We start from the raw sequence: 13461 nt of genomic DNA, 5'->3' as shown, positions 1-13461 counted from the left end.
AAAGAGGTAGGTAGGTATTGGTAGACCTAAGCTTATGACCAGACAGGTAAGTAAGTACTGGTAGATATTAGTAGACCTAAGTTTGTAGCCCAACTAAAGCAGTAGGTAGTATTGTAGTAGGTAGTAGTATAGTAGTAGTAGGTAGTAGTATTGGTTGCCTTAAATGTATATAGACTAGCCCAATTAATGAACAATACAAGAAGTAAAGCCCAAGACAGAAGCGAAGATGGCAAAATCCATATCAATGGGATTTTTAACATTTCAGTCATTCAACAGAAAACTATAGATGTTAAGGTTAAGAAGTTAATCAACAAGGAGTAAGTAGAGATTATCTATCTACATGCTAAAGGAAAAACAGAGAAGACAGCCTGGCCTATTCTAAACATCCCTGACATAACAAAGTGGCAAACGTTATCAGTTTGTAAACAACGAGTAGTTAATTAGGCCTAATAGTAGAGTAAAAAAGAGATCAGAGAGCTCTAAATGTAGGTGTGTGTGTGTGTGTGTGTGTTTTGTTCTGCTTGTGTACAAGTGTAATCTGGCAACCAGAGATAACCAGCATGTCTCTGAAAGCAGTCAGGAGACAGCCACCCAGAGAGACAGGACAAGAGCCATCTTGGCTGGGCCTGAATGCCAGACCCCTGATTAGAGAAGAACAGCAGTTCATAGCAGGCATGTGTGTGTAATGTTTACTGTTGATTTCTAATTGCTTATTTCACATTAGTTTATTATCTATTTCACTTGCTTTTGAAATGTAAAACACATTTCCCATGCCAATAAAGCCCTGTGAATTGAGTGAGTGAGAGTGTCATCGGCAAACTTTTAACGTTCAGCATTGTTCAAGGGATTGGTGCTTTGCTTATGTCATAGGGTACAACCAGACCCACCATTGTTCTACTCTCTGAATCTGTGAAGATCAATCCTCCTAAAACCTGAATGTTATTCCAGTGCCTGCTGCAACCCCAGTAACATAAAACCCAAAGCATGTCAGAGATTGGGCACAGCTGTGTGTGTGTGTCCCTACAATGTTTCTACCGAAGACAGAATGACAGAGTTGTCTGCTCCTAGGCTCATAATGGCTGAGCTGTGTGTGTTATTTAAGCAATAAGGCACGAGGAGGTGTGGTATATGGCCAATATACCACAGCTAAAAACTGTTCCTATGCACGACGCAACGCAGAGTGCCTGGATACATCCCTTATCCGTGGTATATTGGCCATATACCACAAACCCCCGAGGTGCCTTATTGCTATTCTAAACTGGTTACCAACGCAATTAGATAAGTAAAAATACATGTCTCATACCCGTGGTATATGGTCTGATATACCACTGCTGTCAGCCAATCAGCATTCAGGGCTCGAACCACCCAGTTTATAATAAGCTATATGATAACTAGCCTGTATGATATTAACCCTAGTATACCTGTCATGATCAATTTGATCCCAAACACCCCATTACGATTTGCATAGACCCATCATGCATAGCACACATACTATTAGGATATCCTAATCAACAAATAGTGCACTTAGTTTGCTAGCTTGTTGACTGACAGCTGGCACTGTGCCTTGCTACTGTGTAACATTTGGCTAAAGCAATAAAGTTGTAGAGAAAAGTCAGCTGTACTGTAAAACTCAGTGCACTATTCACATGAAAACTAATTTGTGCATTAGTTAGAACTTCACTACACTAACTAGTTAGCTAGAGGGAGTATTTAGCATGGAGTGTGTGAACTGGTGTTAGCATCCCTGCCTTTCCTTTCATATGGATTGACTGGAGACGGGTTCAGCTAGCATATTTTCATGCACATTTCATAAACGTATTCTGCCACCACAAAACACCTAGATGTAGAATTAGATAGTGAAGACTTGCTCATGAAAAAAATGACAATATTAGCTACAGGTTTATACAGTAGTTTTTAGTAAATTAACGGACTCTTGAGGGTGAAAATGTGATTCAGTGGACGATGTCACCTTGGTAATATTTTCTAATGTTAACTTAGGACAGCATATTGTAGCTGGACTTCTTTTTAGCTATCCCATGAGTGTTATCAGACAGATAAGTGCAGACGGCCATCGATCTGTCTGCTAAAATGACATAAATATCAAAATGTACATCATTCCCAGAGACCATTTACATGATTCAAGAATCTAACCTCTGGATCGGTCTGTTCATCCTTTAAATGAGCTGTGTCCATGCCTGAAAACAAACAATGTTAGGCGCTCCTAAAACAAAAATGTGTGTGTTTTGTTGTATTCTGTTTTCCCCAATCTCCAGTCAGTGGCCTTTAACTCACCCTACACATGGCTCTGTAACAACATGCCTTATTGTCAAAGTCAGTTATCCTAATTCATACAGATGACCAAGAGAGCAGTGATCTAGAAGTCTAAATGTCTATCTACAAGAGTCCTTGTACGGCGTGCGCAGTGTTGTCTGTTTGGAAATATTCTGTGGCATTCTGTCAGGTGGTATTCTGCTCAGAGCAGACATAGATAAACGCTGTTGATCTTCCCTTGCTCCCCTCTGCGCGCGGGTGTCAGCTATGGCTATAAAAGGACAGATTACTCCTGCTGCCCCACTCAACTGTCCAACTGTGTGTCCCCCCCCCCCCCTACCACTCTCTCTCCACCAGCAGCGCTCCCCTAAGCACAACCGCTAATCCTTGCAATATTCCACACATTCACAAGAACTACATGATCGGTCAAACTAAACACAGTGCACAAGGGCACCTCAACTTGGGGCTCACCCCTAACCTGAATTTAAGTTTATCGTGTCCTGGGACAACATTTACAACCACAACAACAGTATCCTTAAAAACAGCCTAAAACCAAAGCTTTGGATTGGTCTTCTTGGGCCAGGTCCCCATTAGAAAACATTTTGTTTCTCTGTGTGGGATTTCTTGGTTTAAAAGGATAGTTCGAGAGCAATTGCTAACTAGCGCAATGACGAAGAGATCAGCTAGCGTTAATTACCAACATCTCAAACTATCAGTTTAAGCAAGATAACATAGCCTGGCCTAGTTTAGCAAATTATGGCTCACCTGTGCCACAGTATAGACAGGTTGCCTAAGATCTAACTGGAAGCCATTTACACACAGGGTAGCCTGGTGGTTAGAGCGTTGGACTAGTAACCGGAAGATTGCAAGTTCAAATCCTCAAGCTGACAAGGTACAAATCTGTCGTTCTGCCCCTGAACAGGCAGTTAACCCACTGTTCCTAGGCAGTCATTGAAAATAAGAATTTGTTAACTGACTTGCCTAGTTAAAACGTTTTTTTAAATATATATATATATATATATAAAAAATTAAAAAAACATAGACCTACTGGAATGACTACAATTAGGGATGTGACAAATTGACAATTTTACTTAATGTTAAAACTGTCATTTATTTTTGTATTTTTTTGTGTGAGAAATATATAAAATTCCACAATTCGGAATATGGTCCTAATGCATTTGAATGCTAAGGAGCAATAAAATTCTAACTAAACAAGGTCATAGGCTGAATCTCAAACCAAACAGTCCCTAAGCCCTTTATCGAGTGGCCACTTGCTGTTGTGTTCTGTTGTGTGCATACTCTGATCGGCAGTGAGAAAGTTGTAAAAACAAAACATCTTTACTAAAATGTGCAAGTATATCGGTCCCCAGTGATTCCATCAGCTGATTTAGCTTTTGATAGCCTGCCTGCTGCTAGCTAGCTTTACTGACAAACACAGGGATAGAATTCTAGCTAGCTAAGGATGTTGGGCACTGCAGTGATAAACACTGTGTAGCTTGTCACTTATTTACAATAGTTTGACAGCTTGCTGGTGAAGTTGTAGGCATGTTCCCAGCAGTCAGTCCATACTTCAGCATGTTTCCAACGCACCAATCGTTACTTTGTAAAGTTAGGTCATCTATTAAAAAAGAAAACACACAGCGCAGCAGAGCAGGCTGTTCGCTGCGGTTGCTTGCCTTTCTCTGCCATTTTTCCAACTTAACGATGGCGTGCGGAGCGCTTTATATCCATGGCAAATAATTAGACAGATGCATATCTTCTACTAACATTGCAGCATTGTTGCATTATTTTTCCCCTTTATGATCGGGACCTGTTAGTGGTAGTTTTGATAAGTGCACTGTGATTTTACATTTTGTGGAATATATATTTCTTCTTAATGTTAATGTCTCAATTTCATTTATATATTTAGATGTTCACACCTCCAACTACATGCACAGCTACTGCTGGCTACATCAACTACATTACCCACAATGCATCTACAAATCAGAGTTTGTGAGACATGGGAGTAAAGCCATAAAAATGTGACATGGCCTCTGTTCCAATATCCATACTAGCGTACCACCCTATAATAAAGCTATGTATTGGAGCATGCTAAGTGGTATGCGTGACATTGGAATCCAACCATGACCTACTGAACAAAAGAAACATCAATTTCCAGCCCCTAACCCAGTCTTCCTTTGCCACAATCCAAAATGTATCTAACCCCAAGAGTAACAGACCGCAACAGACAACATGGATGGACAACATGCATGTCCTTGTTATAAGCCACAAATCATGTCACAGCCAGTAATGTTTGTCCTAGACTGCTATAGTATAGGACCTGTCCTTTTGGAAAGCTTTTACATTCTTCAGTTTGCCTACTGCTGATGGACATAGTAGATCGATGGACTCCAACAGACTGCCACCTCATAGGCTACAGTAGGACCGCAGGTCTGTCCTTGCTGGAAGGCTTAGCCGAAACAATCATTCATACAGACAAACAAACACTAGAGGATGAAAACACAGTCTTGTATTGGGAGTGGACCACCTGCCTGTCCTTGCTCAGCGTGGAAGGCTCGGAGCCTCTTCTTGAAGCGTGATGGCAGAACGAAGTCACATCCGCGGGCCAGCAGAGCCAGCTCCTTCCTCAGGTCAGGGTCCTGACGCAACGACAGCTCCTTCATCCTCATCCTCGCGCCAGACAGGACAGGATGCCTCCGCACAAACGCACACACAGATCCACACCCTCTGATCCAATGGGATTATCTTCCTATGGATTGTCCCAATAGTAGAAATCGCAAATGTAGTAGTGGGAGTAGTAGTAGTGCTAGCAGTAGTTAGGCTAATTACTCAAACAAACACTCAGTGCGTGTCCACTGTCCTTGTCCTGGGAGAGCCTCTTGAAGTCAGCGTAGCAGTAGGCAGTGGAAGTAGTGGTAGCGCTCCTCTGTCCCTGTGACTGTCCTTTAACAGAGCGAGAACTTCTTAATGCTGGGCAGCAGCTGCTGCAGTGTCACGAGCCTCAAAACTCTGCCCGTCTGTCTGCTGTCCTACACACACACACACCAAACACCACAGGGACTGACTGCTAGGGCCAGGGAGCCCCAGCCTACCAGCAGCCACTAGGGAGATAAGGACTCTGTGTCTGTGTGTGTGTGTGTGTGTGTGTGTGTGAGAGAGAGGTGTGGATATGCCCTTTCCAGTTTGCATTCCTCAGCTCTCATAGAAGGTTATGTAAAGAGACAGACCTGCTGTTGTTGAGGGCCCGCTAACTTGGGAATGCCAGCCAAATGCCAAGATGACCCCCTGCTTACCAGCTTCCTAACAGCACAGGAACCATATTACCTAACGGTTCCCGAGAGACACTAGTAGGTCTGTGCCACAGGAAAATACCTAGAGCTGTCTCTTTATGACCACAATCCAGCTGGCAGTACCAAACATTTCTTCAGGGCAAGAGCTTCGAAATGCAAAATTCACCGTCAGTTCTTCCTCCTATTTTGTTGGGAATTCAGAGAGTCCACTCAGAATGAGATACTAGGTTCTGTGGCAGCAGCCAGATTCATTAGTGGGCCTCCGTCATATTAAAAAGGTATATTTAACCAAATTCAAAATATATGTAGGCAGGGCACACCTTTTGCTGAGGGATGAATGTGTAGACTTGAACCGATGAGGATGATAGGAGAAGCCATCAAAACTTGTGACAACTCACAAAAAGTGGGAAAAGAAAAGCCTCAGTTTTCCTCTGTGCATCACGTCGTATGGTCTTCCTTTGTTTTGCCTTCCCTTCCCTTCACAGGCTTGGGCTGCCATCCATTCCACGTCTTATTATAGTTGACGGGCCTTAGCCGGCGGTATGGAAGGGGAAGTGTTGAATTTCAAAGAATGATGGCCGAACCAGTCTCTGCCTATTAAAAGCACCAGCGAGCACTGTTTGGGCAACCCAAGACACCAGATCTGGAGAAACAAGTATGTATGTATCTTTAGTGCTTGCGCAAACATCCGCCTCCTGTCCTGGACTGACAGCAATTACATCAATTCCCCATAAACGTGCTGATCCAACGGCACTAGGCAGCCTAGGCGTGGAGGAGGGGTGCGTTCAAGAGGAGAGATGTTTTTATAAAACGCCAGTTGTTCTCTCAAACAAATCTAATTAGGCTGAAAATGACTTGAGCTCTGTGTATGTGTGTATGTGTTAGTGAATACAGTGTGTGGTTGTGGTGTGTAAAAATGCAGGGTGTGAATAGAAAAGCACAGCCGGGCTAAAATGATAAGTATTTTTAGATGACGGGATCACAGAGTCCACATTCTTCCACTGGTTTCAGCACAAACCTAGATCCTGTTGTCCCCCAATAGCAGGATACGGCACAAGTTTGATAAGCCATTTGTGAAGCCTTTTCACGCCATCTGCCTTTTGTTGTCCCTCTACGCTCGTCAGCTCGACACAAACACGAAAGGAAAACACGAGGACTCAAACAAACTGAGCACATGAAACTGTCAGTACATATATATATATATATATTTCTGTCAGTGTTTGCATTAGCAAGAGCCATAATCTGAAGTTGTTTCCTAAACAGAGTTATTATTCTGTGATAACGATTTGTTCGTTCACACTTTAGGACACAGCCTCTCTTTGGAAAATGGAACACCGAGAGGGAGGGAGGGAGGGAGGGAGAGAGAGAAGTCTCACTGTAGTACCAGTGAGCTCTGGTGCTGAATACTACTGGACTGACTGGGAGAATCAGATGGGCCTTCACTGGAGAGGACAGCTGTCAGTGCCAACAGTGCCACTCTCTCACACACACGCACACAGAGGCCAAAACTACTTAACAATGGCACCACTCACCAATTCAGCCTTGGGCTTTTGTCTGCTCTGCTGTTGAAAGGCTATAGCCTACCCTGGTTGCCAAAAGATGAAGACGCAAAAAACATTTCAATTAAATAAAAACTATTGCAGAGAGACAAAAGTAGGCATGGTACACTATAGAGAGACCATGTCAAACACAAATAAACACATTCTTACACAGTGAGTCCACCCATCAACGTGTCTAATCTGAAGGCTCTAAATATGAACAGGAAACAGTATACTCTCAGTGAGAGCTTGTTGCGTAATGTTAGAGATTATGGTGAGAGTGAGCGAGAGCGTGCGAGACAGAGCGACAGCGAGCAAGAGAGAGAGAGAATGAGCGAGAGTGAGCAAGTGACCTCTTTGACCCAACAGCGGGAGAAAGTCAATACCAAACAATAGCAGAGTAGCCTATAAATGGAATCGAGCAAGCTCTGGCTCTGTCCTCGCCAATCTTATGGCTGAGACAGGGATTTGGGAATCCATATGAACCCAAAACAAAAATAGGGCCCATTTCACCGACATACATGGTGGGCTTAGGGAAGGGCCTGCTAGCGGAACATGATGTGAGCAGGATCAGCTGGCTTGCATAAAACAGTGATAAGGCAGTAGTTAGAATGACACTGTCATCATGGATAGTGGCGATTAACTGGAGCCAAGGGCATCAACGACTGGAACTAGCCTATTGAGCTAATGATACACAAATTCGTTTTTTTCCTGACCAAATGTATTTTTTTATTTCACCAGGTAGGCTAGTTGAGAACAAGTTCTCATTTGCAACTGCGACCTGGCCAAGATAAAGCATAGCAGTGTGAACAGACAACACAAAGTTACACATGAAGTAAGTAAACAATTAACAAGTCAATAACACAGTAGAAAAAAAAAGGGGTCTATATACATTGTGTGCAAAAGGCATGAGGTAGGCGAATAATTACAATTTTGCAGGTTAATAACACTGGAGTGATAAATTATCAGATGGTCATGTACAGGTAGAGATATTGGTGTGCAAAAGAGCAGAACAGTAAATAAATAAAAACAGTATGGGGATGAGGTAGGTAAAAATGGGTGGGCTATTTACCGATAGACTATGTACAGCTGCAGCGATCGGTTAACTGCTCAGATAGCAGATGTTTGAAGTTGGTGAGGGAGATAAGTCTCCAACATCAGCGATTTTTGCAATTCGTTCCAGTCACAGGCAGCAGAGAACTGGAACGAAAGGCGGCCGAATGAGGTGTTGGCTTTAGGGATGATCAGTGAGATACACCTGCTGGAGCGCGTGCTACGGATGGGTGTTGCCATCGTGACCAGTGAACTGAGATAAGGCGGAGCTTTACCTAGCATGGACTTGTAGATGACCTGGAGCCAGTGGGTCTGGCGACGAATATGTAGCGAGGGCCAGCCGACTAGAGCATACAAGTTGCAGTGGTGGGTGGTATAAGGTGCTTTAGTGACAAAACGGATGGCACTGTGATAAATTGCATCCAGTTTGCTGAGTAGTGTGTTGGAAGCAATTTTGTAGATCACATCGCCGAAGTCGAGGATCGGTAGGATAGTCAGTTTTACTAGGGTAAGTTTGGCGGCGTGAGTGAAGGAGGCTTTGTTGCGGAATAGAAAGCCGATTCTTGATTTGATTTTCGATTGGAGATGTTTGATATGAGTCTGGAAGGAGAGTTTGCAGTCTAGCCAGACACCTAGGTACTTATAGATGTCCACATATTCAAGGTCGGAACCATCCAGGGTGGTGATGCTGGTCAGGCGTGCGGGTGCAGGCAGCGAACGGTTGAAAAGCATGCATTTGGTTTTACTAGCGTTTAAGAGCAGTTGGAGGCCACGGAAGGAGTGTTGTATGGCATTGAAGCTCGTTTGGAGGTTAGATAGCACAGTGTCCAAGGACGGGCCGGAAGTATATAGAATGGTGTCGTCTGCGTAGAGGTGGATCAGGGAATCGCCCGCAGCAAGAGCAACATCATTGATATATACAGAGAAAAGAGTCGGCCCGAGGATTGAACCCTGTGGTACCCCCATAGAGACTGCCAGAGGACCGGACAGCATGCCCTCCGATTTGACACACTGAACTCTGTCTGCAAAGTAATTGGTGAACCAGGCAAGGCAGTCATCCGAAAAACCAAGGCTACTGAGTCTGCCGATAAGAATATGGTGATTGACAGAGTCGAAAGCCTTGGCAAGGTCGATGAAGACGGCTGCACAGTACTGTCTTTTATCGATGGCGGTTATGATATCGTTTAGTACCTTGAGCGTGGCTGAGGTGCACCCGTGACCGGCTCGGAAACCAGATTGCACAGCGGAGAAGGTACGATGGGATTCGAGATGGTCAGTGAGTGACCTGTTTGTTGGCTTGGCTTTCGAAGACCTTAGAGAGGGCAGGATGGATAAATGACCTGATCAAGAAAAAAACTCTGGGTTTGAAAAAAAGCACTACGCTTTCAGAAAAGCAATTACTCACCGCGGCCTGGAAGAAACTTTTTCCTTTAACAAGTCCGACGAGAAGGATATTCTGTTTTCACTGGAACAGGCCCAGATCCACGCCTTTTGCGTGAAGAAAAGACGCCGGAAAAGGGGACGCAGATCGGGGATCTTTCTGAGAATCCGTAGGCGAGCGAGTAAACTCCTAATTAGAGATCGGACGATTAATTAGGGCCGATTTCATGGTTTCATAACAATCGGTAATTATGGCTGATTATATTGCACTCCACGAGGAGACTGCGTGGCAGATTGACCACCTGTTAAGCGAGTGCAGCAAGGAGCCAAGGTAAGTTGCTAGCTAGCATTAAACCTATCTTATAAAAAAAATCAAAATCTTAACATAATCACTAGTTCACTACACATGGTTGATGACATTACTAGTTTAACTAGCTTGTTCTGCGGTGCAAACAATCAATGTGGTGCCTGTTAACTTCTTGGTGACTGGGGGGCAGTATTGAGTATCTTGGATGAATAAGGTGCTCAGAGTAAACTTTCTGCTACTCAGCCATAAAAGCTAGAATATGCATATAATAATAATAATTTGTACATTTGGATAGAAAACACTCTGAAGTTTCTAAAACTGTTTGAATGATGGCTGAGTATAACAGAACTCATATGGCAGGCGAAAATCTGAGAAAAATCCAACCAGGATGTGGGAAATCTGAGGTTTGTAGGTTTTCAACTCATAGCCTATCAAAGATACAGTGGGATATTGGTCATGTTGCACTTCCTAAGGTTTCCACTAGATGTCAATAGTCTTTAGAACCTTGTTTGATGCTTCTACTGTGAGGGGGGCCGAATGAGAGGGGATTGAGCCAGGTGTCTGACAGATTGCCATGAGCTCATGACGCGCGGTCATGTGAAAGTTAGCTTGCGTTCCATTGCTTTTCTACAGACAAAGGAATTCTCCGGGTTAGAACATTATTGAAGATTTATGATAAAAAAAAGACATTCTAAATATTGATTCTATACTTCGTTTGACATGTTCCTACGACCTGTAATATAACTTTCTGGACTTTTCATCCGACCTTTCGGCTGGACTTGCACGCGCGTTTGGATTTGTTTACAAAACGCCCTAACAAAAGGAGCTATTTGGACATAAATTATGAACTTTATCGAACAAATCAAACATTGAGTGCATTCTGATTAAGATCATCAAAGGTAAGTGAATATTTACAATGTTATTTCTGACTTCTGTTGACTGCACAATATGGGGGGATATCTTTTTGGCTTGTTTGGTCTCAGCACCGTACTCAGATTATTGCATGGTATGCTTTTTCCGAATTTTTTGGGGGGAAATTTGACACAGCGGTTGCATTAAGGAGAAGTTTACCTAAAGTTCCAAGTGTAATAGTTGTATCTTTTATCAATGTTTATTATGAGTATTTATTATAAATTAAATGTTATGAATGTTTATTATAAATTGATGTGGCTCTCTGCAAAATCACTGCATGTTTTGGAACTACTGAACATAACACGCCTGTGTAAAATGTGATTTTTGGATATAAATCTGCACTTTATTGAACAAAACATACATGTATTATGTAACATGAAGTCCTATGAGTGTCATCTGATGATCATCAAAGGTTAGTGATTAATTTGATCTATATTTCTGCTTTTTGGGACTCCTCTCTTTGGCTGGGAAAATGGCTGTGTTTTTCTGTGACTTGGTGGTGACCTAATGTAGTGGAGCGGGTTGAGAGTTTCAAGTTCCTTGGTGTCCACATCACCAATGAACAATCATGGTCCAAACATACCAAGACAGTCGTGAAGAGGGCAGGACAAAACCTTTTCCCCCTCAGGAGACTGAAAATATTTGTCATTAGCCCCCAGATCCTCAAAAGGTTCTACAGCTGCACCATTTGAGAGCATCCTGACCGGTTGCATCACCGCCTGGTATGGCAACTGTTCGGCATCTGACAATAAGGCACTACAGAGGGTAGTGCGAAAGGCCCAGTGTATCACTGGAACCCACAGTTGAAGTCGGAAGTTTACATAAACAAGTTTTAAATGACTCCAACCTCTGTGTTTCAACCACTCCACAAATTTCTTGTTAACAAACTATAGTTTTGGAAAGTCGGTTAGGACATCTACTTTGTGCATGACACAAGTCATTATTCCAACAATTGTTTAGACAGATTATTTCACTGATTCACAATTCCAGTGGGTCAGAAGTTTACAAACACTAAGTTGACTGTGCATATCAATAGCTTGGAAAATTCCTGAAAATAATGTCATGGCTTTAGAAGCTTCTGTTAGGCTAATTGATATCATTTGAGTCAATTGGAGGTGTATCTGTGATTGTATTTCAAGGCCTGCCTTCAAACTCAGTGCCTCTTTGCTTGACATCATAGGAAAATCAAAAGAAATCAGCCAAGACCTCAGAAAAAAAATCGTAGACCTCCACAAGTCTGGTTCATCCTTGGGAGCAATTTACAAACGCCTGAAGGTACCACGTTCATCTGTACAAACAATAGAATGCAAGTATAAACACCATGGGACCATGCAACCGTCATACCGCTCAGGTAGGAGACGTGGTCTGTCTCCTAGAGATGAACATACTTTGGTGCGAAAAATGCAAATCCATCCCAGAACAGCACCAAAGGACCCTGTGAAGATGCTGGAGGAAACGGGTACAAAAGTATCTATATCCACAGTAAAACAAGTCCAAAAATCGGCAAAACCTGAAAGGCCGCTCAGCAAGGAAGAAGCCACTGCTTCAAAACCACCATAAAAAAAGCCAGACTGCAGTGTGCAACTGCACATGGGGACAAAGATCGTACTTTTTGGAGAAATGTCCTCTGGTCTGATGAACCAAAAATAGAACTGTTTGGCCATAATGGCCATCATTATGTTCGGAGGAAAGAGGAAGAGGCTTGCAAGCTGAAGAACACCATCCCAACCGTGAAGCACGCGGGTGGCAGCATCGTGTTGTGGGGGTGCTTTGCTACAGGAGGGACTGGTGCACGTCACAAAATAGATGACTTCATGAGAAAGGAAAATTATGTGGATATATTGAAGCAACATCTCAAGACATCAGTCAGGAAGTTGAAGCTTGGTCGCAAATGGGTCTTCCAAATGGACAATGACCCCAAGCATACTTCCAAAGTTGTGGCAAAATGGCTTAAGGACAACAAAGTCAAGGTATTGGAGAGGCCATCACAAAGCCCTGACCTCAATCCTTTAGAACATTTGTGGGCAGAACTGAAAAAGTGTGTGGGAGCAAGGAGGCCTACAAACCTGACTCAGTTACACCGGCCCTATCAGGAGGAATGGGCAAAAATTCACCCAACTTATTGCGGGAAGCTTCTGGAAGGCTACACAAAACGTTTGACCCAAGTTAAACAATTTAAAAGCAATGCTACCAAATACTAAATTGCGTGTATGTAAACTTCTGACCCACTGGGAATATGATGAAAGAAATAAAAGCTGAAATAAATCACTACTATTATTCTGACATTTCACATTCTTAAAATAAAGTTGTGATCTAACTGACCTAAGACAGGGGATTTTTACAAGGATTAAATGTCAGGAATTGTGAAAAACCGAGTTTAAATGTATTTGGCTAAGGTGTACGTAAACTTCCGACTTCAAATGTATATAATAGCTGTATATAATAGGCGGTGTCAGAGGAAAGCCCATCAAATTGTCAGAGACTCGCCAAGTCTGGCACCAAAAGGCTCCTCAACAGCTTCTACTCCAAAGCCATTAGACTGCTGAACAATTCTTAAAAATCGCCACCGGACAATTTACATTGACCCCTCCCTCTTGTACACTTCTGCTACTCGCTGTTTGTTTGTTACCTATGCATAGTCACTTCAACCCCACCTACATGTACAGATTACCTCAACTAGCCTGTATCCCTGCACATTGACTCGGTAGCA

The 13461-nt window shown here is 43.0% G+C and overlaps 1 protein-coding gene across 9 annotated transcripts in view; it reads right to left on the bottom strand.

The window, feature by feature from the left end:
• Positions 1-13461, bottom strand: part of LOC139380198 (protein phosphatase 2, regulatory subunit B'', beta) — a 59323-nt gene that overhangs the window by 27987 nt on the left and 17875 nt on the right. For 2 of the 9 annotated variants that reach the window (XM_071122665.1, XM_071122663.1), the window contains exon 1: positions 4803-5356. The exons of 4 other annotated variants lie outside the window; for them this stretch is intronic. In XM_071122665.1, the coding sequence (XP_070978766.1) occupies positions 4803-4940 (138 nt within the window). In that variant the 5' untranslated portion in view covers positions 4941-5356. Of the gene's footprint in view, positions 1-4798; positions 5634-13461 lie in introns of those variants that run through there. 3 more of the 9 variants (XM_071122666.1, XM_071122664.1, XM_071122667.1) reach the window with 3 other exon arrangements.

The sequence above is a fragment of the Oncorhynchus clarkii genome, chromosome 22 (assembly GCF_045791955.1).
Source record: "Oncorhynchus clarkii lewisi isolate Uvic-CL-2024 chromosome 22, UVic_Ocla_1.0, whole genome shotgun sequence".
NCBI classification, from domain to species: Eukaryota; Metazoa; Chordata; class Actinopteri; order Salmoniformes; family Salmonidae; genus Oncorhynchus; species Oncorhynchus clarkii.
Note: the sequence above shows the minus strand (reverse complement) of the source record. Positions and strands in the feature narration are given on the sequence as shown.